This window comes from Lissotriton helveticus, chromosome 6 (genome assembly GCF_964261635.1).
Source record: "Lissotriton helveticus chromosome 6, aLisHel1.1, whole genome shotgun sequence".
NCBI lineage: Eukaryota > Metazoa > Chordata > Amphibia > Caudata > Salamandridae > Lissotriton > Lissotriton helveticus.
The window spans coordinates 615269447-615296101 of record NC_136067.1 but is presented as its reverse complement, the minus strand read 5'-3'; the positions used below and the strand labels follow the sequence as shown (position 1 = coordinate 615296101).

The window sequence follows — 26655 nt, the reverse complement described above, 5'->3', positions numbered from 1 at the left end:
GCAATGTTCCAAGCAGGATGCTGGGTCTCTCTGCTCTGCCGATAGTCTGTGGCTGCTGCCGGGTTCCGGGAAGTCAGAACAAACTGTGTACTGCAGTCCACCCGGTTTTCCTTCTGGTGGATGTTTTTCAAAACGAAGTAAATTAGTAACTAGAAAAAACTGCTATTTTTTGAAGCACTCTGCGCCGTTTTGTCGCAGGGTAAACTTAAACGTCTATTGAATTCCAAACTGGCTCACTAGGCAAATGATTGGGTGCACGGGGACTTCATACCGCTACAGCCACCGCCATCCCCACACCGGCTTCTCGAGCCGTAAACAACAACCCCCATTAGCTTTGTAAACAATGCAGTCCCAGGTTTTCTGCTAGCCTGCTGTCGCGCACTAAAGAGAGGCTGAGAGGGAGAGAAGAGAGGCTGCCGTCGCAGCTCCCGAGGCCCCTCACGGCTCTCACAGCCAGCAATTGAAGGCAAATACCGCGACCTCGACCTTGAAGATTAAAAGTAAGCAAACCGGCGACCGGCAAGGGCAGCAATTGTCACAGCCGGTATCCACGGCCCTCTCACACTCCTAGCAGCTTGCCTGGCCGCCCGCCAGCCAGACCGGTGTTGCCAGCATCGACGTAGCATCGACACTCCACTAGCCCACCTGCTCCTCCTCGCGCACCTGAGCACAGAGCCTGTAGCAGCTGGGTCGCGCATGGTGTGCAGTGCACAGAGGGCAGTTTTTAGGCCCCAGGACAACAGTGGAGAGAGGAGTAGACACCCTCTCAGGCTCTGGGGGCAAAACTTACCTGCAATTTCCACGATCCCTGCCACCGCTGCCGGTCTCCCCCTGCCGCCGCACGCCTCCTGACATCTCGGCGCGGCCGCAGTTAGGGGGGGGGGAGGGACTACACGTCCCAGGAGTCACAGCGGTAGGAAGCCGCTCCCGCCCACTCCACGCCCGGAGGCGCTTAAGATCGTAGGAGAGCCCCGGTGGAGCAGGTGTCTCTCAGGCTCTGGGGTCAAAATTTACCTGCAATTTCCGCGATCCCTGCCACTGTTGCCGGTCTCCCCCTGCCGCCGCACGCCTCCTTACATCTCGGCACGGCCGCAGTTGGGGGGGGGACTACACGTCCCAGGAGTCACAGCGGTAGGAAGCCGCTCCCGCCATTCTGCGCCCGGAGGCGCTTAAGATCGTAAGAGAGCCCCGGTGGAGCGGGTGTCTCTCAGGCTTTGGGGGCAAAACTTACCTGCAATTTTCGCGATCCCTGCCACTGCTGCCGGTCTCCCCCTGCCGCCACATGCCTCCTGACATCTCGGCGTGGCCGCAGTTAGGGGGATGGGGGGGGGCTACACGTCCCAGGAGTCACAGCAGCAGGAAGCCGCTCCCGCCCATTCCGCGCCCGGAGGCGCTTAAGATCGTGGGAGAGCCCCCGCGTCGCTGGGCTAAGCCCGGGCAAAGGGAGGGCCGTCAGGGGCCAGAAGAGGCCGGGCCACGCCACATTATTAACATTGGACTATCCCATCGAAGTAAGACTTTGCTGCTCATTATCTGTTGTGGACTGAAATTATTATCTCCTAAGACCGGGTTGGTTGGGTACCACTGTTCCCTGGATGACCTTTGTGTATGTTGTGTTTTTTCATGTAAGTGTTCTCTATTATTGCTGAATAGCCTAGATAGTATCTGGTGTTATCTGGTATTATACATACTTAGGAAAAATGAAAAAACTAAAGGAAGTTAAAGGGAAAGGGGTAGTAGGCACCTTGGATGCCTTCCTAGTAAAAGCCACTTCAGCAATTATAAATTAAATTAAGTTGATAGAACGCAGGCTGTCATTAGACTCGCAACTTCACCAGAGTCGTAACGCTACCCCTAGCATCATTAGCCCAAACTCACAGGAAGGACAGGAGGAAGGTGGTTCAGAACTAAATGAGTCCCTCTTATTGCTGCCAGAGTCTCCTAATGTCCAAGAGATACCAGAATCCCCGTTAATAAGGAATAAAACAACTGTTATAACAAGGGCACAAAAAACTAAACAGACAAATGGAAGTAGCCCCGTTGCCCAGGGGAAAAAAAGAAAGGGTCAGATAACCAAGAAGCCCCGCAAACAATACATATCCAAACCTCAAACTAGGAAAGTTACACAAGAAAACTTTGAGTCAAGATCAGATTCGTTTACTGAGACCATGATTCCCCTTCAACGAATATAACACCTATACAGCCTGTACCCACCATGCACCAGAATATGGAGGAACACTTTTGGACAATGATGGAAGTACTGATGAATGCCCATTTAGGACCCATTTTGACAAAATTAGTTAACATCGAAACCCGGTTATCCTGTATAGAGACTCAAAAATTAAATATGAATACTCCTCAGGTTGAACCAAGGTGTGGGCTCAAAAAACAAATAGGTAAGAACAGAAGCGGGTGTACTGCCACATTAGACTGCCCAGGGCAAGGTACGAAGAAGCCAGGGATCCCCACGACTAAGAGCAAATTACCGGGGGCAGGAAATACCCAAAACGAAAGTAGTCGGGAAAAATCCACAGCCACTGAATGTCCCCCACGCCAGTTGCATGCGGACAGTCCAGATTCGATTTTAAATTTGCCACCTCAGGCAACACCTTATATTGTTGTATTGGCAAACGTATACCCATTACCATCAGGGGAGGATGAAGACTGGCCGTCCCTCAGAAATAAATCATTGCACCTTATTAATGCTTCTAGCAGCCCCCCGTGTTCGGAAAGCTAGGTGGGGCGGCAGAGCTTTTTCCACTCTTGCTCCTAAGTGGTGGAATGAACTTCCTTTGGATCTGAGATCCCTCCCATCCCTTCAGAATTTTCGCACGGCCTTAAAGACCCTTCTCTTCAAGCAAGCTTATGTCTAAGATCTTAATGTCTCCTTTTCTGGTCCTTCCTGACCTTTTTGCTAGGCGCCTTGATACCTTCGGGTTAGTGTTCTGCGCAATATAAATATTTTTTCAATTCAATTCAAGACAGGTATAGTTAGCAATGTCTTGTCCCCTGAACTTATTATGGCACGAAGGGTCAGATGGGTTGGACCAAGTAAGAAATCATCCGAAGGGGACTGCATAGTCCTAACCTTTAGGAGTGTGGGGCTAGTGAGAGCCATACTTGACCGGATGTCCGGTCAAATTATGGCGAAATCAAAAGTTATGATTTTACCGTTGGGATTCTTTTATCACCCCCCTATATGGCAATCCAATCTAGCAAGTATAGAACGTCAAAATATAGCAAAACATCGAGCAGAGTGCCCACCATGGTATCATGTAAATCGCTTTGGCCCTTTGAGCTCATTATCTGAGGTTGATTGACTTCAAGCAGGGACCGCAACACGACAAGATGTTAAAGACATGAGTGTACCCTTACTAAATAACGAGGACATAGAGGAATGCATATTATCTGTTGATCATGTGGGGGAAGATGGAGATCTAGAGTTGTCCCTTAACACGGGAGCACTGACTGTGGATCTTGATGATAAACAGGAAATAGAAGATGCTAACCAAATGGGGGAAGGGATTACCTCAGGAGGAGAAAGTAAACATCCAGAAATAACAAGTAAGCAAGCGGATAGCTGTGCTTTCCGCCTCATCTCGAGGAATATAGAAGGCATCTCACGTAGACTGCAAGATGAGGCTTGGATGGAATATATAAAAACTTTTGACATTATCTGTCTCCAAGAAACTTGGAGCAGAACTGACCAAAATCTGGATGGATACCAATCATTTACTGTTCATGCTGAACCTTCTCTGGCGGGGAGGGCTAAAGGTGGCCTAATGACTTCTATTTCCGTAAAATATAATTCCTTAAAAACACACAAACTAGTGGTCTCCCCATGGTATCAACTGATCTTGATCACAAATTTGTTCCCAGTTCCTTTGCTTTTAATCAATTGGTATTACAATATCTTTGACACTCATATTACATCTGTGATTGACAGCCTACAGGTAGAAATAGCTAAAGTATCTGAAAATTCTTCACCCCTGTGTATCATGTGGCTAGGGGATTTTAATTGCTCCCTATGCCATCAAAGTGGGACCAGAGTTTGTGGTTTATTTGATACAAATGAGCAACCACTGAGACATTTTAAGCATAGCACACAGGGAGATGCTTTGAATAACATTATTGTAATAAATGATCTTTACATGCTAGATATGGAGACCAGCACCGCATTGGTGCCGATACCAACCTTCCAAGGGACTGGGGGTAAAATGAGTAATCGATTTTGTATTGGTCTTGACTAGGTACGTTCATCTTATTGATGATTTTAGAATAGTAGCAAATCCTGCTGGCGATCACAATCCCCTGGTTTTAATGCTGAGTTCTGACACTGACGTAGATAAGAAGCAGTCTTCTGAACAACCAATGAAATACAGTCAAAATCAAGGCCTTAGAGTAAAATGGGACAGGGTTGATCCTAAAAAGCTGGAGGAAAAACTTTTCAGGATTAATTCTTTGCAAATAGATACCCGTTTAACAAGTACCTGTGAGCCTGAACTGCTGATAGTTCAGAATTTCGAGGCGCTATGTGGGAACGTGGCCACATACCTTCATAAACCAGCTCGGAAGGGTGATACTAGGGAGCATAAATTGTTTGATGCTGAATGCTCCGCGGCACATACATTATTGAAGAAGGCATTTCACCAGGTCCCTCGGGACAAGGAAATGGTAAAAAAAGGCAAGACGAATGTATAAGGATGCGATTGATTAACGGAAATTGGAATTGAAAAAGCAAGCGTGGGACGACCTCGAGAAAGCCTCTGACTTGAGGGACAGTAGATTATTTTGGGAGGTAATAAATCGCACGTTCCTTAGTAATGAAAAAAGAAGCATGATTGCCATATAACCGGGGATACCTGGGAAACCCATTACTCTAGAATTTTTAATCCAAAGGGTGCGTCCTTGGTAAATGAAGGTCAGGATGAAAGGGATATTAATATCGACACAGCACGACAACTTAGCCTCTCACTTTCTCTGGGTGAAGTTGAGGCGGCACTAAGAAAAGGTATTCCTCTAAAAGCACCAGGTCCCGATGCTGTACAACTGGATCTCTTTAAAAATAATTTTGATGTATGGGCACCATTGCTCCTTAATGTTTTTAAAGTAATTGTGGTAGGGCGCATCCCTTCATCGTGGAAAGAGGCAGTAGTTGTGCCAATTTTCAAAAAAGGTGACAAAAGCGACCCTTGCTGTTATAGGCCTATTTCCTTAATAGATGCCTCCTGCAAGTTAATGGGGAAAGTAATATTGGCCCGTTTGGAGACGTGGGCGGATTCTTCTGGCCTCATTGTAGACTCACAGTATGGGTTTAGAAAGGGCAGGGGGACAACGGAGCAATGTCTCTACTTGGCCCTGATTATGGGCAAGTACATGAAGGCCAGGGGTGTTTCTATACACTTGGCCTTCATGGACTTGTCCAGGACCTTCGATGCTGTGTATAGGGAGAAATTGTGGTTGTTAATGGAGGCCATGGGGTTTGAGGAACCCTTGGTCACCTTGTTGCGCAGATTACATGCTGCTACCTCAGTGGCCATAAGATATGGCCTGGGGGGTGAAAAGACAAGACCCATTCAATCAACTGAAGGTGTCCGTCAGGGCTGTATCTTGGCCCCCTTCTTGTTTTTAGTCTATACAAATGGTCTAGAAATGTTTTTATTGGAAAAATGTTCAGACTTCCCTAAAATAAATGGCAAACAAGTACCTTTATTGTCTTATGCTGACGATACTGTGCTAATGACTTTAACTGCAAACAGTATGCAAGTATGTTTGAATGCTTTTAATGAGTTTATGCAGGATCTAGACCTTAAGGTCAACTTTACAAAATCTATCGCAATGGTCTGTGGTCCAAGAGGGACCAAAACTCGTAGGTTTGTTGTAGATAATTTAACCATTGAAAAGGTCCCGAACTTTAATTACCTGGAAAATCTTTTCAACAAAAACCTGAGTTGGGACACGTTAATAACATCACGAGTACAAAAGACCGCGAGAACAATAGAGGCCCTTTTTCGTTTTTACAAGCAAATTAGGACAAAAACCAATTGCTGAATTAAAAACACTGTACAAATCCAAATGTTTGCCTGTTGCGACTTATGGAGCGGGGGTATGGGGATACCATAAATGTGCTCAACTCCAAGTCATGGAGAACAAGTTTTTAAAACGTCTTTTATCAGTTCCAATTAGTTCTCCAAATATTTTTTGTCACAGTGAGCTGAGTTTAGATTTTGTGAGTGATATTATCCATGTGTCTCCATTACTCCTATGGGGAAAAATTTGGTCTTCTGAGGATCTGGAGCTTTCAAAAGAAATAATAAAAGATTGTGTAAAGTTGGATCACGCTATGCAGATCCCATGGTTGTCCTCTGTAAAGAAACTCTTTATGAAATTGACCTTGGAAATATTTATGATAATCCAGATTCTATTAATTCAGACGCAAAGTTGGTAATTAAGAATGCATACCGTAACATCTTGGGATCGTCAAAAAATGTAGAACAATCATATCAGGGAGGTAAACTTCAGCACCAATTTTATTGATCATTTTCATTACATACGCAATGGCGTTTTTATTTAAAGAGATTTCGATTAAATGCACTGCACTTTTTAGTTGCTTTCCCGAAGCAAGGGGGTTGGTGTGAGAGTCTACCCCCATGCCCATGCGATAATGAAGCTCAACAATGCACTTTGCACGTTTCTGCACCCTTTATAAAACACCAAGAAATCGATTTATTAAACCCATTTTAAATGAAATTCGACCCTGTAATTTTAAAGAAGATTATGAGCATTTAAGATCATTACACACTGCTGCTATATGTAGTGCTATGCTCAGCTTCACTAGATTAGCACTATTAATTAGGAAACACTATTGAAATTATAACTTCTGTTTTGATATCTTGAGTTTTAAATTAAAGGAAATTGAAGTTTAGGAAACTGACAGTCTATCAATCTATAGGAAATTTTTAAAACAATTCACTCAGTTGACAGAACATGGAAACATCAACAAAAGTGTGTTAAATTAAGTTGGAAAGTGTGAGAGGCTAACCAATTTATACAAGATATCATAATATAATAATGCACAATTCACCTTATACCTGTTATTTGGTGTTTTTAGATGTCTTCCCGAAAGATAATTTCATGGTCTCCTTAGCTGCCAGGTTATGCAAATATGCAACTAAAGTGTGTTAAATTAAGTTGGATAGTGTGAGAGTCTAACCAACTTATGTACGAGACGTTATAATTTAAAAAAATGCACAGTGCACTTTTAGATGTTTTTAATGAAGTATGGCTTTTCTGATAGAACAAAATGAATATGAATAATGTATTTAGGATTTCCTGTATGATATGTGTCTGAACCTTTGGATTCAAAAAAACATTTGTAAATTTGTTTTCTAAAATCTGTTTTTTTTTATTAAAAAAAAAAGTATACTTTTATGATTCTGTTGAATCGAATAAAGTTATTTATGATGATGATGACTGTCAAGGCAATAATGCTTGGTAAACATGTGTATGCAAGGGAACGCCGAATGCCAAGGCAGTAGTGGCTGCCGTTGACCTGGTAGAATGGGCACACAGCCCAACAGGAGGCTCCTTCTTAGCCAACTAGTAACATGCTTTGATGCACAGAACGACCATCTGAGAGATGGTTCATTTGTGCACGGTCCGACATTATTTGGCGCCCAAGAAGCCAACAAAAAGTTAGTCATCCACCCAGAACTGTTGTGTGCGCTTCAGATAGAATGAGAGCGCACGTTTTGGGTCCAGACGGTGGAGCCGCTCTTCCATTTTTGAAGGATGCGGAGGAGGAAATAAGGTGGGCAAAGTGATGGTCTGCCCGATGTGGAAGGGCATGACAACCTTAGGCAAGAAAGAAGGACAAGTCCTTAAAAAAACACCTAGTCCGGATGAACGGAAGGGAAAGGAGGTTTAGAAAGACAGAGCCTGGAGCTCACTCACTCTTCTGGCAGAGGTGATAGCTACCAGGAAAGCCTTCTTTAGAGTGAGAAGACTTAATGGACAGTTATGAAGGGGCTCAAAGGGAGCGCACATCAGATATGTCAGGACAAGATTTAAGTCCCATTGAGGCAGCATGAAAGGCACGGGAGGAAACGTGTGCGTAATGCCTTTGAGGAAGCGATTAACAACAGGATACTTAAAAAGAGAAGGCTGATATGGAAACCGTAGAAAGCCGGAGATGGCCGAAAGATAACCTTTGATAGTGCCCAGAGCAGAGCCCTGCTGGGCCAAAGAGAGAAAGAACAGATGGACCTCAGAAAGAGGGGCAGAAAGGGGATTCACAGCCTTTGCTGTGCACCATGCCACAAATGTGTTCCACCTGCAGGCGTATACCGTCTTAGTGGAGGGACGCCTGGCTGCCAGATTGACATCACAGACTTCGGGAGGAAGGTCGAAAGCTATCAACTGTCGCCACTCAATCTCCACGCATGGAGGTGGAGGCTGGACAGGTTCGCGTGGAGCACCGTCCCCTGCTGCTGTGACAGAAGATCCTACCGAAGAGGCAGTCTGATCAGGTGATCGATCGCCATGCTGAGTAGCTCAGGATACCAGTATGTTTGTGCCCAATCCGGAGCCACAAGGATGACTTGGGCCCGGTCGCGCCGAATCTTCTACAAAACTCTGGGCACAAGTGGTATAGGCGGAAAGGCGTACAACAGACCGCAGCTCCACTTGCGACGGAGAGTCGCCGAGCAAGTGCCGCCTTGGAAATGCCAACGCGCAGAACTGATGACATTGCACATTCTCTTTTGTGGCAAATAGACCTAACCAAGGCTCTCCCCACTGCAGAAAGAGATCTTGCGCTATGTCCGAGTTCTGACACCATTCTTGATCCATCATGCGCCAGCGGCGGAGTTCGTCCACCCTGGCGTTCAGAGAACCTGCCAGGTGTTGAACCACCACGGTAATGCCTTGATGTTCCAGCCATGTCCAGAGGCGTAGAGCCTCCTGTCATAGGGTCCACGACCCCACCCCGCCCTGTTTGTTGCAATACCACATGGCGGTGGTGTAGTCCGTGAACACCTACACCACACTCCCCCAGAAAGAGGAAAGGAATGCCTTCAGTGCAAGTTGGATCGCCCGAAGCTTCAAAGATTGATATGGAGTCGGGACTCCACCAGAGACCAGAGGCCCCTGATCTCTGCCTCTCCCAAGTGGCCACCATATCCCAGGATGGACGCATCCATCACCACTGTTTGCTCAGGTTGGAGAAGGGAGAGGGATCTGCCATTGACCCAATCGCGATTCGTGAGCCACCACTGCAATTGTGGTGCAGTGTCCTCCGAGATTTGGACATAATCAGACAGGTTGCCCTGATACTGCGCCCATTGGAACTTCAGGTCCCACTGCAGAGCCCACATATGCCATCTGGCATGTTGCACTAGCAGGATGCAGGAGGCCATCAGGCCCAGGAGCCGGAGGGTCATCCTGACTGAAACCCGGAATAGAGGCTGAAAGATCAGAATCATAGCCTGAATATCCCAGACTCGCTGCTCAGGAGGATAAACCCGAAACTGCATCTAATCCAGAACCACTCTGATGAAGTGGAGCTTCTGAGAGGGACTCAGGTGCGACGTCTGCAAGTTGGAGAACCCCAGCATATGCAGGAGGTCGGCCGTAGTCTGGAGGTGGGTGACGACTGCCTGGGGCGAGCCCGCCTTTAACAACCAATCATCGAGATAGGGGAAGACTGGAACCCCTGACCTGCGCAGATGAGCTGCGACCACCCCCAAAACATTTGTGAACACCAGAGGAGCACTGGTAAGGCCGAAGGTGAGCACGGCAAACTGAAAGTGCTCGTGGCCTACCGTGAACCGCAAGTAACGCCGGTGAAAATATGCGTCCTGCAAGTCCAACGCTACCATCCAGTCTCCAGAGTCAAGGGCAGCCAAGAAATGAGCCAACATCTTGAACTTCTCTCTCCGGAGGAAGTGGTTGATGTTCCTGAGGTCCAAGATGGGACGCAGCCCCCTTTCTCCTTCTTGGGGACCAGAAAGGTGGGAATAACAACCACGTCTTACTTCTGGCCCAGGAACGTGCTCGATGGCCCCCTTGGCCAAGAGGGCCGTGACTTCCTGTTGGAGAAGCGCAAAGTGATCCCCTGACATGCGGTGGAACAGAGGTGGCATGGCTGGGGGACAGCCTTGAAGGCGAGGGAGTAGCCCCTTCGGACAATTTGCAGCACCCACCTGTTCGAAGTGACAGAACGCCAGTGGAGGAGGTGATAACGAATCCTGACGCCCACCTGCATGGGGTGCACTGCAAAGCTCGGACTAGGAAGGTTCTGAGGCGGATGCTGCAGGAGCAGAATTGGACTGACCCACACACTGGCCCCCAGTCCAGCCGCAGCAGGAACCACACCCATGCTGAGGTTGGTTCTGCCCAGGCTTTTGGCTGAACAAATGTGCTGGGGAGCCCCTTCCGTGGCCACGAAAGGAATGAAAAGCAGACGTGGCCGGGCATGTGGTGGAGAGACCCAAGGACTTGGCCGTAGCCTGGGAGTCCTTAACACGCTCCAGCGCATTATCTGCCTTATCGCCAAACAGGCGGGTACCATCAAAAGGCATGTCCATAAGGGAACTCTGAACATCCCCTGAAAACCCAGTGGACTGTAACCAGGCGTGGCGATGGAGGGCCACTGTGGTGGAAATCGCCCTACCCAAAGAGTCCGCCGTGTCCAGTCCACACCGGATGGCGAACTTTGCTGCATCTTTCCCCTCAGCCAAAGTGTGGGAAAGCACTGCCCCAACTTCCTCCAGACACTGAAGCAGCGTCTGCGCAACCATGTCCCACACAGCATGAGAGTAGCGGCCCAAGAGGCATGCAGTGTTCACCAGCTGCAGCCCCAAGCTGGCAGAGGAAAACAGTTTCTTGCCAAACTGTTCCAGCTTCTTATATTCCTTATCCGGCGGGCGGTAGGAAATGCGCTTTGGGAGGTGGAGGCTTGGATGACCAGGCTCTACGGAGTTGGGTGGGTCATAAAAAGGCAGAGACACCCAGGGCCTGGCGAGGACGTCTAGCCACGTTCTTATCCACGGGGACCCCTGTAGCTGGCGTCGACCAGGTGCCAGCAACACATCAGTTAACACCTCATTGAACGGTAACAGAGGCTCCATTGGGCTCGCCGCTGGCTGACGGACTTCAGTGAGGAGGTTAGTTTTCAGAGTTACCTTAGGAAGGTCAAGGTCAAGGGCCTAAGCTGCTCTACGGAGCACCACAGTGTATGTAGCAACCTCCTCCATGGCAATAGCAGGGGGAGAAAGGATAGCAGGGGGAGAAAGGAAACCAGGCTCAGAAGAGAGGTCAAGGCCACCTGCATCCTCCGACTCTTCTGCCCACTCCTGTTCCGACTCGCACTGCCGTGCAAGAAGGCCTCAGACCCCTCCCAGACGTTCCCCCTCCTCCACTGCCTGAGGCATAGGCTGCGGGGTTGGGGGGAGGTACAGGGGAATAAAAATGGTCCAACGGCGCCGATCTGTCTCCATATCCCAGTTATGGTCCCAACCTAGAGCAAGGGCGGAGGTGGAACCAATGGAACCCATTACGGCGCTAGGAACGGAGCAGCGGGAGATGCTGGAACTGCCAACGGACCCTGCGGTGCTGGAGCCGCCGGCTGAAGACCTTGCGCCCCTGTGAAGGGGTTCAAAGGGAGCACACATAGTATACGTTAAAAAGAGGTTCATGTCCCACTGGGGCATTATGAAGGGAGAAGCAGGAAAGAGATGAGTAATGCACTTAAAAAAATTGATGAACAAAAGGGAATTTGAATAAAGAAGGCTGATCTGGTAGCCGAAGAAAAGCAGAAATAGCGGCACGGTAACCTTTAGGAGTGCCCAGGGCAGAGCCCTGCTGGACTAAATGAAGTATATATGGACGGACCTCTCAAAGCTGGGCAGAGAAGGGATCCACAGCCTTTGCTGTGCACCATGCCACAAACTTGTTCCATCGACAGGCATATACCGTTTTCGTGGAGGGACGCCTGGCTGACAAGAGGACATTACAGACTTTGGGTGGAAGGTCAAAAGCTGTCAAGTGTCGCCGCTCAATTTTCATGCAAGGACGTGGAGGCTGGATAGGTCCGGGTGAAGAATCGTCCCCTGCTGCTGCAACAGAAGCTCCTTCTGAAGGGGCAGTTTGATCGGAGGATCGATGGCCATACTAAAGAGCTCGAGGTACCAGAACCTTTGTGCCTAGTCTGGGGCCACACTAATTACTTGGGCCCGGTCACGCTTGATCAGCTTCAGCACTTGAGGCAGAAGTGGTATCGGCGGAAAGGCGTACAGGAGGCTGCAACTCCACTCGCGAAGAAAAGCTTTGCAGAGCGAGAGCTGCCTTGGAAACTGCAACACACAGAATTGCTGACATTGCGTATTCTCTTCGGTGGCGAACAGATCTAATCAAGGCTCTCCCTATCGTTGAAAGAGACCTTGCACCACCTCACAGTGAAGATGCCATTCGTGATCTACCAGGCACTGGCGGCTGAGTTCGTCCGCCCTGGCGTTCAGGGAACCTGCCAGGTGTTGAACCACCAGGGAGGGACATGCCTTGATGTTCCAGCCTTGTCCAGTGGTGAAGAGCCTCTTGACATAGGGTCCACGACTCCACCCTGCTTGTTGCAGTACCACACGGCGGTGGTGTTGTCCGTGAACACCTGCACCACCTTCCCATTGAGAGGGGGAATTAATGCTTTAGGTACCAGGTGGATCACCCAGAGCTCCAACAGTTTGATATGGAGCATGAACTCCGCAGGAGACCAGACTTCTCTGATCTTCACCTCTCTCAGATGGCTTCCCCATCCTAGGATTGACACATCCGCCACTACTCTGAGGTCTGGTTGGGTAAAGGAGAGGGATCTGCCTCAGACCCAAGCTTGGCTCGTTAACCACCACTGCAGTTTTTTGGCAGTTCCATCCTAGATCTGGACGGAGTCGGAAACATTTCACTGATGCTGCGCCCACTGGAACTTCAGGTCCCACTGCAAAGCCCGCATATGCCAACTGAAACGATCTACCAGCAGGATGCAGGAGGCCATGAGACCCAGCAGCCTCAGGGTAATTCTCACCAAAACCCAGGATAGAGGCTGAAATATCAGTATCATAGCCCGAATATCCCAGACTCGCTACTCGGGAGGAAAATCCAGAAACTGCACTGTGTTTAGAACAGCGCCGATAAAAGGAAGTGTCTGAGAGGGAGTCCGGTGTGACTTCGGCATGTTGATAGTGAACTCCAAGAATGCAGGAGGTCCGCCGTTGTCTGGAGGTGGGAGACGACACCCTGGGGCAAGCCCGCATTCAGCAGCCAGTCGTTGAGATAGGAGAAGACTGGGACCCTGAATCTGCACAGATGAGCTGTGACCACTGCCATCACCTTTATGACCACCGAGGGGAACTGGTAAGGCCAAAGTGGAGCACCGTGAACTGAAAATACTCGTGGCCTACCACGAACCGTAGGCAGCATCTGTGGGGACTAGAAAGTAGCGAGAATAGCAACCATGACCTACCTTTGGTGCAGGGACCCTCTGGATAGCCCCCTTGGCCAAGAGAGCTGAAACTTCCTGGCGGAGAAGCGCCAAATGATCCTTCAACATGCGATGGAAAGACGGTGGCATGGAGGTAGGGGTAGCCCCATTGGGGAGAGTAGCCCCTTTGGACTATTTGCAAAACCCACCTGTCCGACCTGATGGATTGCCAGTAGGGGAGGTGATGGCAAATCCTACCACCCACTGGCTGTTGATGGCCATAAAGGGTCGGACTAGGAAGGCTAGGAGGCTGCTGAGGGGGTGGGAAGGATGGACTGGTCTGCCCGCTGGGGCCCACGTCTGCGGTCATGCAGAGGCTGGGCAGCTTGCATGGACCGGTGGCTAGACTGGGCAGGATGTGGCTGGGCACCCCTTCTGTAGCCACAAACGGGGCAAAAAGCAGACTGGAGTAGACAGGAAGGCGCAGCGAGGCCCATAGATCTGGCCGAAGCCCAAGAATCTTTAAAGTGCTCCCGCACCAAGTCTGCTTTGTCATCAAAGTGGCGACAGCCATCAAAGGGCATGTCCATCAAGGTAGACTGGACATCCCCAAAAAGCCAGATGTCCTCAACCAAGCGTAGCACCGAAGAGCTACCAATGTGGCCATAGTTCTGCCTAGTGAGTCAGTGATATCCAGTCCACATCGTATTGTGAATTTGGCTTCGTCTCTTCGATCTGCCACTGCCTGGGGGAGAACGGCCCGGGCCTCTCCAGGCCCTGAGGCAACACTTGCACAAATGAGTCCCAGATGGTATCGGAGTATCAGCCCAAGAGACATGCGGTATTCACAGACCACAGTGCGACTTTGGAGGAAGAGTACATCCGCATCCCAAGGTGATCCATCTTCTTGGATTCCCTATCTGGGGGAGCAGAAGGGAATGCAGTTTCAAGAAGAGGCCTGGACCACCAGGCTCTCTGGGAAGGATGCTGAGTTAGGAAAACTGGGTCGCCCGGGGCTGGGCGATGGCGGCAGGCGATCGGCCTTTCCACAAGAGCTCCTGTGCTGGGCTCGGATCCCAGAAGGATGTCAGTGAGGGCTTCATGGAGTACAAAAGGGGCTCGGAGGTGGATGCCGCAGGGTAAAGCACCTCTGTCTGGAGATTAGTCCTGCCCGCCACTGAAGGGAGCTCAAGGCACAAGAACTCGGCCGCCGTTCTCATCACCACAGCATAGGACGCTCCCTCCTCCGTAGCCACCGTAGGGGTAGAAAGCATGCTAAGGTCTGGGTAGGTGTCCAGAGACCCCTACCAATCCTCATCACCACCTTCTGGGCGATAGGGAACACCAGGGATGAACAGGAGAACATAAGTACCCTCCAGCGTCAGGTTTGATGTCGTTCCCGGTCTATATTGGGGGTGAGGATGGGGACGGCATCAGCTGGGGGCCCGGCCGGCGCGGGGGTGTCGCTGCCGGAAAAGGTCAGGTAACACTGAGCGCTGTTGATCCAGGTCCAGGCCTGGATCCGCGAGGACCCTCCGGTTCCAGAGCCACTGCATCGAATGCCCAGGACCCCAGACTGGCTCCACAGGGCCCGAAGGCGCACCAGCGGAGTCGGGCTGCCCAGGGATGCGATTGTGAAAATGTTTGTTAATTGCAGCGCATGACGGGGCTGCAATTAACAAATGTTTTCACAATGGGCCACAAACAGCCCGCAGCCACAGCCCATTAGTGCAGGAGCCACATGCCATTCAATGTTCCCCCAGACATGAAATTGCCGTTTTCGCACCGCTCGCGGTTTAAAAGCAGCGGCGCGAAAGCACTTTCAGGATATGTGCGCGCTTCCCTCGGGACTCTGCGCGCTCGGGGGTCAGTAAAGTGCGCACGTGCGTCTTACAGGGAACACTGGTGGCAACTTGCCCTTAAGAATGGGTAAGTATTGGGCGGATATTTGTGAGGATGATAACTTTTGAAAACGGAAGTCGTATTCCGAAGGTACAGCATGTAGTGGAATCTTGTGGGAGTTAGCAACCCAGTGTATATCGTGATACACAGTAGTATATCATCATGGGGAGAGGACCTAGCTGGGTACAGATGAGGGTCAGTGTCTGCATGAGGATCTGTATCATAGGTATCCCACAGATCGTCTTGGGGTAGAATAGAAAACTGATGCCCATCCTCCCAGTTGTCATCCTGATCGTCTCCTTGTCCATAGAAAGAATGTATGGACCTTTGCGGAAGGCAATGTTTGTCTGCAGATGGTGAGGCATGGCTGCTTGCCCATTAAGGTGTTGACCTCTAAATGAACTATCTGAAATGAGGGAAGTTGTCCAGCATGTAATAACAGCACAGAAGATATGGCCCATGTCCTGTTTTTCTGCCCGGCGTATAGCAAAATACGGAAATGCTGGTTAGCCCCACTGTGCAGAAACTTGGGACTTCGACAATGTGTACAGGCTTGCAGAATTTTAACATATAATACCTCCCCTCCCATTGTGTTTGCTGTTTCCCGCTTCTTACATGGCATGTGGCGCAGAAGGACCACCTTTTTGATAAGGTCCTAATTGGAGCAACCCCCCTCTATTATTCCCTTTTCCTTTTACTCCCCCTTTGATAACTTTTGATAAACTTGCTGTTTAATAATTTTTTAACTGCTCGTATTTATGTATTTTATCACCGTGCTTGTATGTATTTTACCTGCACTTTTATGGTCAATGACCGAAATAAAGTTATCAAATGAATGAATGAAAATGGTTGTGGAACTACCCGTGGTGGTAGTGATGGAGTATCAGGTGGTGGGCTAGTGGCCTTGTCAGCCCTTTTGGTTTGCTTTGGGGGCATGGTGACTGGATTGCCTCCTCAAAGCTTAACTTTTGGCAGGCTTGTCTTTAGTTGGAGGCGGCGTTGTTAAAATGCAGACAGTGTCTGGATGGATAAGGAGTTGCTTTTGCTTCGAATCCAAATGGTCCAAAAGGATGTTGTAGTACAGGTTTGACAGTTTTGGTGTAGTCTTTGTGGTTTGCGCTGCCATGTTTTTCCAGGTTGGAAACTGCTTTCGAAGTGGAGGTTTCTGGTGCAGTAATTGTCGGTGTGAAGCATCTTTTTGGATCAAAAAGATTGCCATGCCTCACACTCATCTTCATGATGGTGTGGTGAAAGGTGTAAGTTACACGTCAGATTTTGGTTAGTGTGTGGGAACTTGGCGTGGCAGCGTGAGCAAAATCAAAATGGCACCTGTTCCATTACTGGCTGGACATGGCATCGATGGGACGTAGAAAAGAAGTCTTTTGCACTGAAAGGCAAAGGCCCTCCAGGCCTCGCTCAGGTGGAAAGAGTAGGTGTGGACGAGTGACTAATGGAGATGTTAAATAAACAGTGGTCGATACAATACTGATGGTTAAGTCCTACTAAGTAGAGACAATGGTACTCTAGCATGTAAACATTGTTTATTCAATCTGAACGCTAGAGGTTGGCCCATTTAATTGTAGTTTGCTATCCAGTCTCTCGTTTCTGGCAACCAGATAATTACTTGATTTCCTGTGAGACTAGCTCATTAGGCCCCAGCAGGGTACTACAAACAATAAAAGACTCTCCATTTCTTATGGTAGAACTAATGTTTTGTCACCCTTAAACAAGTGTGCGACTACAAAGGAAATCACCCCCTCTGTGACCAGGATGCCAGTATTCCCTAACGTCTAGGAAATGGAATAGGTTACTCCTTTTTAAGCATAATGAGTGTTTATCACACTGATAAAGTCATAGATCACATGAATGCTTATGAGGGCTATTCAGCCCTGTCACAGTTTCTCACGTTAGTCTCTTTTTAATAGTAGTATGCTGAGATATTGCACTTGCATGACCACGGTTTTTACTGCATTAAACTGATGTAGGAAAGTTTCTTTCCCATTTTTCTTAAATTAATTCTAAAATATGTTTTTTTCCTATATATTTTATTTGAATATGCATCTGTTTATTAAATTCTCTCAAGTGGAGTGATATAAATCCTAGTCTGCTTCAGGTAGGACTCACCTGGGTTAAAAGGTAACACACTTTATTTTAGCAGTGTGTGTTATGGGCTAGTAGAGCTACAGCAACTAGTTTTAGGGCTCTATTAGCCCTAAAGAATACTCCAGACCATTCAGGCTACCAGTAATTGGCAGAAACATGGCTTCAGATGGGAGATGGATTGGAGCCATTGCCCTCAACATATCCATCTGCGATTGGTTTTAGATGTACCCGGTGTCCTCTAGAATAAAGCTAATTACCTAAGAACACATGTATTTTTAGTTTAATCTGGATTCCCCTCTATGTCTAGTAGTTTTTATCTAAGAACTTCCTCTTTCCATAACAGTCTTCACGGAGGTAGAGTCAGCCCTGGTGGCATTTACCTAAAAAGGTGGGAAGAGGATACTGATGATGAAGCATGACATGATTGTGTGAAGTTTCCTATTCCATAAAGGATGACTTTCCCCAGACAATAGGCAGCTTTTCTGTGACATCCGGACTATGGATTCCTGAACTGTTCAAAGAATAATTGTAAACAGTACATCACACTTGACCTTTTATTCATTTGTTGTTCAACGCGACCGTACCCATTTCTGTGATTGATTAGGAAGGAGGACACAACACATTTGGCAACATCACTTCCTCTCTCTTTTGGAGTAGATGTACCTAACACATCTGGGTGTCGCCTATAGCTTCAAGGAAACTAAACTTCTTCAAAGACATAACTATCAGATTTCTTGAAAGTTAGGGACAATCCCTGTATATTAATGAAACATATACTTCAACTTGGAGCTTGGAGCTCCCCTAAACAGTTCACTTTAAACAGCCAGTTGCTGAGGCAGGGAAGCATGTGTATATTCCTACAAAGAAGAGCTGCCACCACAGTGAGCATCTTTGTAACTTCCCTTGGAAGACCGGGGACGTGTAGTGTTTGATTTGATTACAGAGAAAGCATATGTGGATCCTGTACACTTGAATGTGCTGGTAAATTGCCAGGAAGTTGATTGAGGCACAGTTGAGGGACAATTATCATGAAGCAGTCATGAATCTCCCTCATCTACAAATTGTGCCAAAATAGCATCTCACAAAACAGGTGATCAAATCAACCGCTTTAAGCATTCGCCTATCTATTGCCAAACAGATGATAAATAGGCTTAAACTTCAAGGGAAATGCATTTTGATTAATCTCCAATGGTTTTCTAACCAAACAATAAATGCATTTCCAAAGTGTATGAGAAAACTGGAAATTTAAATAAAGAGGCAGCCAGGCACACATCGCTCTGGCTCCAACTCTTAGTGGAGAAGTGTGGCTCACTGGTTAGAGGAGGCAGACCCTGAAGCAGAGGTCAGACCCGGGACCAGGGTTCAATTCCCGACACGGCAGGGTCTTTTGCCCAAATGTCCACGGACTCAATAATTCTCGCTTCGGTGCCTACTCGAATCACGGGTTCACACTCTGCAACTCTGGGCAATAGCTTGCGTAATCTCCACTATGGCCTCCCGCGGCGGGATGCCTGGCTGTCACCTTGGGGATGCCCAGTACGGGTTATCTCACAGGGAAAAAGCCAGGACGGGTTCCCAAAGCAAGCGCCTTGAGACCTTGCGGTGAAAAGGCGCTATATAAGAACCTTTGACATTTGACATTTACATTAAAGCAGGGTTCACTTTGAGTAAGCCTATGCTTTGTACTACTCTGTTACTGAGGTATAGAGGAGGGCTTTATCTGTTGATCCAAAATAGGCCAGAATAAAAAAAAGCACTGAAAAGTGACAGGTACCTCATTTCTTCCGCCCTAATATCAGTTTTTGTATTTGCATTTTTCTTCATAACAGGGAAAGAAATACTCAGCGGCTCTAGTGCATACCATGTATACCATGACAGTTCTGCCAAGAGGTATCAACATCACTTGTCTGATGAAGGTTCAAACCGAGCCCTCACCAGAACCGTGAGGCACACATTTACAGGCAAAGCAGATCCAATTTCTTCCTCTCTATTATCTATCGGCCATGGGGCAAATCACCCAAATTATTATAAAAAATGTATGAAAACCTTTTCAAAGCATCATTTCTCAACAATTTTGTTGATGGAGGAGTGCCAATAATTAGAAAAGAGAATATGCAAGCAGGAAACCTCACTGGCTTTGGTGCATTCAACATTATGAATATTGCCTGTTTTTCTGCAGCCACAGCAGTGTCAGCTCTGAAGAGGGGTGAGAGCAATGCTTCCTAAGCAGAGGCACAGAAACTGAATTGGGTCAAGTTTGATGAGCAACATTGCGGTCAAATACATTGACAAAATCTATTCAAGCTGCAGCAGTTCACACAGTAGGTTTTATTAAAAAATTTAAAAAAGGCGAGAACAAACTACTGAAATTCTCCAGATGGGAAGGAGTAGAAAACAAGGTAGGAAAAGTTACCTCCAGTATTTGCAGAAACAGTAACAGCACTGCCTTCCAATTCTACATTAGGACATGGCACTCCTTTCCAATAATGCAGCTTCTTATGATTGAGCTGTAAAAATGTGCCTGATGAAGGACTTATTACAAGAGCTTTGAACAAAATGTCTTGTTACTTTTCCTCTAAGTGGTAAGGAAGACACTGAATGGAGTCCAAACAAGGTCAGGTGAGGTGATATGTAGGTTGGTACTCTTTGTCCCTCTGGTGGAGGGGCGCAGCCCTCTCAAGAACATCTCATGTATGTTTCATTGTGGCTTGTCACGTGGCCCATGGGGACATTGTCGTTTTTCACTAACTTAGCATGAGTGTGTTGCAGCTTGCCTGCCCACGTTACTACACGTCTTTATTTTTGTAATAGTTTCAATGACTGCTTTCACATGAGAATAGCACTGATGATAACAATGGGACTAGTGTGGATGCTAACAATGAGAATAGCATTGCTGATAACAATGGGACTTTTGCTCATGACAGCAATGAGAATAGCACTGACAACCATGGGACTAGTGCTCATGCCAACAATGAGAAGAGCCCTGATGATAACAACGGGTCTAGTGGTGATGGTAATTATGAAAATAGCTCTGATAACAATGCGACTAGTGCTCATGACAACAATGAAAATAGCTCTGTTGATAACAATGGGACTAGTGCTCATGACAACAATAGCACTGATGATAACAATGACATGCCTCATCAGTGTGCACACTGGTCTTTTAACCATATTCCTCCACCAGATTCTAGCACATTATTACAGGTTAATATGTTCCTTGTGAGGTCCCCTAACTCCTGCCATTGGGATTTAAGTTCAGCCACTATATTGATAATAATTCCAGTGCTGGAGCATTGTGCTTTCGGTAACAAAGCCATCTCGTGCTTTACCTGTACTGGTTTGTTTTTGTGAGTAACGTTAAAGGAGCCAGTATGCGCTTTGCAAAGGGCTTTTCGGTCACAACAAGCATTTGCAATGCAATAGGTCTCGCATTTACGCGAGTTTGACCTATTGGCATTGTACATGACAATGGCTTTTATTTATGTTTCAAAAACCAAAACATAAATAAAAGCCAATGTCATTTACAATAAAAATTGCTCAAACTCTCGTAAATGCGAGACATTTTGCATTGCAAATGCTTGTTATTGATGTACACAAATTTTTGGCACCCGCTTGGAGAGGGACCTTTCCAGGGAGAAGAGCGAGCCAGCACCTATGATGTAGATCTACCATCTATAGGCTAAGGTATGGGGTCTGCTGACAAATTCCTGAGATCTTCTATTATATAATAAACTTCCTAGCAGGGAGAGGGAGGTTAGGCACTATAGCCTTTTTTTCCACTGTCTTTCTATGATGACATCTCCCTTCATGAAATATGGACCAGCTGCTATGCAGACTATATTTGTACTATGCATTTTCCTGCTTGTCATGGCACGTATACTGCATGTTAGGGCACGTTAGTTAAAATAAATATTTTAAACTGTTTCGTGTCTCGGTCAGATCTTATTGTGGACAAGTGCAAGAGTGCGAGCAAAAGGGTGTGTCTTGTTACCACGATTCTTGAGAGATCTGAGACTGTTATGTTCTGGTGTGTCTAATCATTTCTTTTTCTGTGAGTGAGTAGGAGAGCAAGTGAGACACTATAGCTAGTCGGCCCTGGGCTTGTGGGTACTAATGTGGTAGGAAGACTCAGTCCCTATACACCAAGGTCCTATAATCCTGCGCATAGTTGTGTATTTGTGCAGAATCCCAGCAACAGGCTAAGCAAACTTACCCAGACTAGTCTACAGGTGGAGTTTATTACATTAAAATGATATTTGTCTGCAACTAAGCAATCACAACACTATCACATTTGATATATTGTTAATGAAAACTTACTGTTTACAATTTACTGCTTTCAGATGCCATTTCCCCGATTCTGAAGTAAAAGTTTCATCTGCCATACCTCCTTCATCACTTTCTTCCTACAAAAAAAATGTTCTACCTTACAATGACAAACTCCACTCTAAACAATACATTTATGAAAAGGCTTATCAAACAGGGTTTAAGTGTAAATATGGAAACAAGTACGATTTTGAAAATACAATTACAAACAGTATCCATGTTAAAACACTAAGATTATCATAACAAGAACAGGGTAATGAAATGTGCAACTACAAGCAAGGCATAACTTGTCAGATGACCTGAATAAACTTAACATTCTCACTTTTCAAAATTATGTCTGACTGTCACAAAACATCAGTGGTGCATGCTGTCATCTCCAATTAATGAACTAAGTACGTAAATGCTGGATGAATTTAGCTGTTGAAATGAGTAGAACTCAAGTATAAACATTGAAATCCATTAATACATTTGTGCTTCCTCCTTCAAGGATAGAAGTAGTAAAAAGGGGAGGAACACAGTGCATGTTCAGGAGGATAGGAACAAATTAATCAGGATCACCTATCTGAAGGCTCTCATTCTTCACAGGATCACAACAGATTTTACCCTGAGTTACAAAAAGACTGTCAGTAATGTCTACTGAGTTGGAATTAGTTGAAAACTGACAAGAAGTGAGAAGAGTAGTAGATTTGAAAACAAAACAGGAGGAATGCAAAATGTTTTGAAAAAACTATTTTATTAGAAATGACCCAAGACTTCACTGTACTTTTCTGCATGGGTGGATGAGGCATACGTGACTCAGGCGATGACATCCGCAAAGGGCTGAAAGAGCTCTCAAACCTCAAACATAGCAAACACTATGGATTTGCCATTCCCCTCTTGACCAGCAAAAGGGGTATCATTTCGCATGCATCAGTTCCATCCTCTTTACCTTTGTGCAGTTTTTACTACTATTAATAGCATATAGTGTGGAAGATAAACTGAAGTACTGGTCTACTTAAAAAGCACTAGTTTCATAGTAGTTTGGTTGGCGACAGGACAGGCTATTACAGGAAAAAATAGGGCTGGGTTGCTACTAACCTTCAGACTGGGCATTAGTCTGGGAAAACTGTAAAGTCTTAGTGGTCCCGACTGCAGAGTGGATAACATTGTCCAAGAAGAACTGTACATGGGAAGGTGAAAAGTGACCTGATTACAAGAAGAGATAAACAAGGCGCAGCTGACTAGAAGATCTCCATGGAAGAGATCTTGATAGACCGGGGTTGCCCAAGAGACAAGTGATCCAAAATGCCCAGCTAGCCAGGAGACTTAGGATTGCCTATGTTTTCAAGATCTGGTGAGTCTCAACTGTTTCAGAATTGTCATGTACAAGAGGTATTGCCGGCATTCTCCCCACTTCCCCTCATACGTACTAAAAGTCAATTGACTTGGACCTCACTACTGTGGGGTTAGAAACTGTAACTGGTAAGGACCTTTGCTCAAAACTATTGGAACTATCTTTCTAGCATATACAGATACACATGTATTGATATTTTAAATTGTGGTGTAGTCTTAATCAAGTAACTCCTATTGGGCGATGGGGTCACTATTGACTGCAGTGGATGTCACTGGGACATTTTTAAGAGGATACTGGCCTGCCACTATATCTGCCCCACAAAAAAAACTAACTGAGTCCTAAACTGGCTGTGAGGCTCTAGCAAACTGCTGTTGTGCCATCACGCAGGCTGCAAGCACAAATGTGTCTCGTAGTCCACCTTGAGCTTACCTGTACTCTGAACAAGTGCTAGGCACTCCATAGTCTTCAGCATTTGAAGAAAGCCATTCTAATTTCTGCATGTGTGGTTTTTGGGACTCTTCTCGTCTTTCTGATGAGCCACATTCAGTTCTTGCGCCGCTTTAGACTATGTCGGCCATGTTTGCACTTGCTCTCGAGGTATGCATTTGTGGGACAGCAGTACCAGTCTCACATGGGAATGGCGAGATGCTCTGTGCGATTCAGTTCAGGTTTTTACATTTGAGCTATTGCCATTGACTCTATGATGTGGTATTATTAAAAGACTAATAAAAAATAGTGCCTACTTTCTATTGCACGTCTTCTGTTTTCCCCCATAAAAAGGAAGAATTGTGGTGGCCTCTCCATCGCCACAAAGTTAGTGATTTTTTGACAGGTTTATTGCTCCTAGTTTCTCTTCTTCCAGAATTCAGCATGGATTGTTTCACTGTAACTGAGGTTGCTTTAGTCAACTGCTTTTTTTCCTGTTGAGTATATTTTTCTTGACAAAAGATCATCAGCTACAAGACTCAAGACTCAGAGGTTTTCTATTAAAGGCTTTGCCCTCTTTCTGAAGTGTCTCTTCTCTGTAGACAACTATTTTTGACAATTAAATTCTGTTGTGTGAGAGTAGCGTGGCTACTGGAAGGTAACGCCCGACCTCGGAAATACAAGGAAAAAAAACAACTGAAGAATACGCTGTATCACTGACAACTGTAGACTAGTGAGTCAGTGACCATACCCAGGGACACTGCTGTCTAAATGACCAGATTATTGATGCGGCAGTTTTCCTCACTAGTAAGGAATCCAAATTGTTGTGGTAGTGGATTTTTGGGTTACATGATTTTGGGTGGTGGCACCTTCTACTTTGCCTTGGGTGCTGAAAAATCAGACACTGAGGTTTCAGTCTACTTAGCTATCCAATAGGTACCTAGTGGTGGTCCATGATGAGAGTTTAATCCAGATTCCCTGCATCAGTGTCTCTTGCAAAAACTTTAACCGTTACAGCACGAAAAGAAACAAGCATTTGCAATGCAATAGGTCTCGCATTAGGAAAGTTTGAGCTATTGGTATTGTAAATTACACATTTTTTATTTATGTGTTGGTTTTGAAAATAGCGAAATTAATAGATTTGTCATTTACAATGCCAATAGTTATAACTTTTGCAAAAGTGACACCTATAGCATTTGTAATGCAGTATGTGTTGTATTTACGTGGCTTAGATGTATTGATATTACAAATAATAATGGCTTTTAATTTTTTTAAATAATTAATACTTAAATCAAAGTTATTGTAATTTATAATGGCAATGGCTTAAACTTTTGTATATAACTTTTGTGAAGATTATGTTCAGTGTATTTTATTGTGACGAAAATCCAAGAACAGAAGTGAAATATTAACATATTTTTGTGACATTTGCAATAAAGCTTTAAACATTGATAGAACATATTTGAACCAGTTGTTGAATGGTTGCACAGATTGATGTTGTGGTGGCTCTGAGTGATGTTGCGGTGGCGACGAGTGATGCTTTGGCGTACAGTGATGCTGTGGTAGCGCATAGTGATGTTGTGGTGCCCCTGGGTTCTGCTGGGGTGGTGCTGAGTGATGCTGTGGTGATGCGATAGAGTGAGTGCGATCGATAGATAGAGTGAGGGCGATAGACAGATAGAGTGAGGGCGATAGACAGATAGAGTGAGGGCGATAGACAGAGTGAGGGCGATAGACAGAGTGAGGGCGATAGACAGAGTGAGGGCGATAGACAGATAGAGTGAGGGCGATAGACAGACAGAGTGAGGGCGATAGACAGACAGAGTGAGGGCGATAGACAGACAGAGTGAGGGCGATAGACAGATAGAGTGAGGGCGATAGACAGATAGAGTGAGGGCGATAGACAGATAGAGTGAGGGCGATAGACAGATAGAGTGAGGGCGATAGACAGATAGAGTGAGGGCGATAGACAGATAGAGTGAGGGCGATAGACAGATAGAGTGAGGGCGATAGAGTGAGGGCGATAGAGTAAGGGCGATAGAGTGAGGGCGATAGAGTGGTGGCGATAGATAGACAGATAGAGTGAGGGTGATAGAGTGAGGTCGAAAAAAGGAAATAAAGTAGATAGAGGCTATGCCTACAGAGTACCCACAATAATAGGTCATTGGATGTTTGCTTCCATAATTTTCACCCACATTTATTAGCAAAGATCCTGAAAAAATGTTGCTCTTCTAAAATAAAGAGACAAAATTCGGCATGGTAAGGTATGATTTGGAGGTTTGGTCTGGCTCTAGTATATATAGACTAAGGCAAGAGTGGGAGAAGACAGGATTTGCAATGCAATAGGTCTAGCATTTGGGAAATTTTGAGCTATTGGTATTGTAAATGGCAATGCCCTTTATTTATGTGTTTTGAAAACCTGCAAGGAATGAGTACAAAGTGCACATAAATAAAGCATTAAAAATGCAATAGGTCTCGCTTTTCATTAAGTTAAAGCCATTTGCTTTACTATACAATACCATTAGCAATGCAAACGGCTTTAACTTAATCAAAGGCGAGACCTGTTGCATTTTCAATGCTTGTTTTATTAGGAAAGAGGTCTGATTTTTAGAGTTCTATTAAAGGGATGTTTAAAGGCCTGCAATCCAAAATTTGCTAGCAAAGAAACAGGGGAAAAATATCACAATAGCGATGCTCTTACTGCTTAATTTTATTGTTAAAATGTAGCACATTTTACAGACGGTACTGGGAGAAGAATCGTGTGACTACAAACATTTTTTAAAGAAGAACTCGGTTATTAGTAAAAGTCACGTAAAGACACTAAAATAAAGCTTATGAAATTCTCTAGAACCAGCATGGCCCTGCTCCCATAACAAGCTTGAAATCATAACAAAGATCACAGGACAAAACACACAATTCCCAATTCACAAAGTTTAAGGTAACAGATTACAACAGGTGACCTCCTGATCCTCGTGACCAGTGGTCGCTCCACCTCGCTCCCTGACCGATCTCCGCCTGGCTGACTGGTATTTCCCCGCAACTGCCTCACCTGTGACTGATTGCTTTTCAGCTATCAGAGCGCTCGCATCTGCTGAATAAT

General features: G+C 46.1%; 1 protein-coding gene across 1 annotated transcript in view; it reads right to left on the bottom strand.

The window, feature by feature from the left end:
- Positions 1–26655, bottom strand: part of SENP6 (SUMO specific peptidase 6) — a 744657-nt gene that overhangs the window by 112477 nt on the left and 605525 nt on the right. The window contains exon 20 of the mRNA XM_078648082.1: positions 21794–21879. Within this exon, the coding sequence (XP_078504208.1) occupies positions 21794–21879 (86 nt within the window). The remainder of the gene's footprint in view (positions 1–21793; positions 21880–26655) is intronic.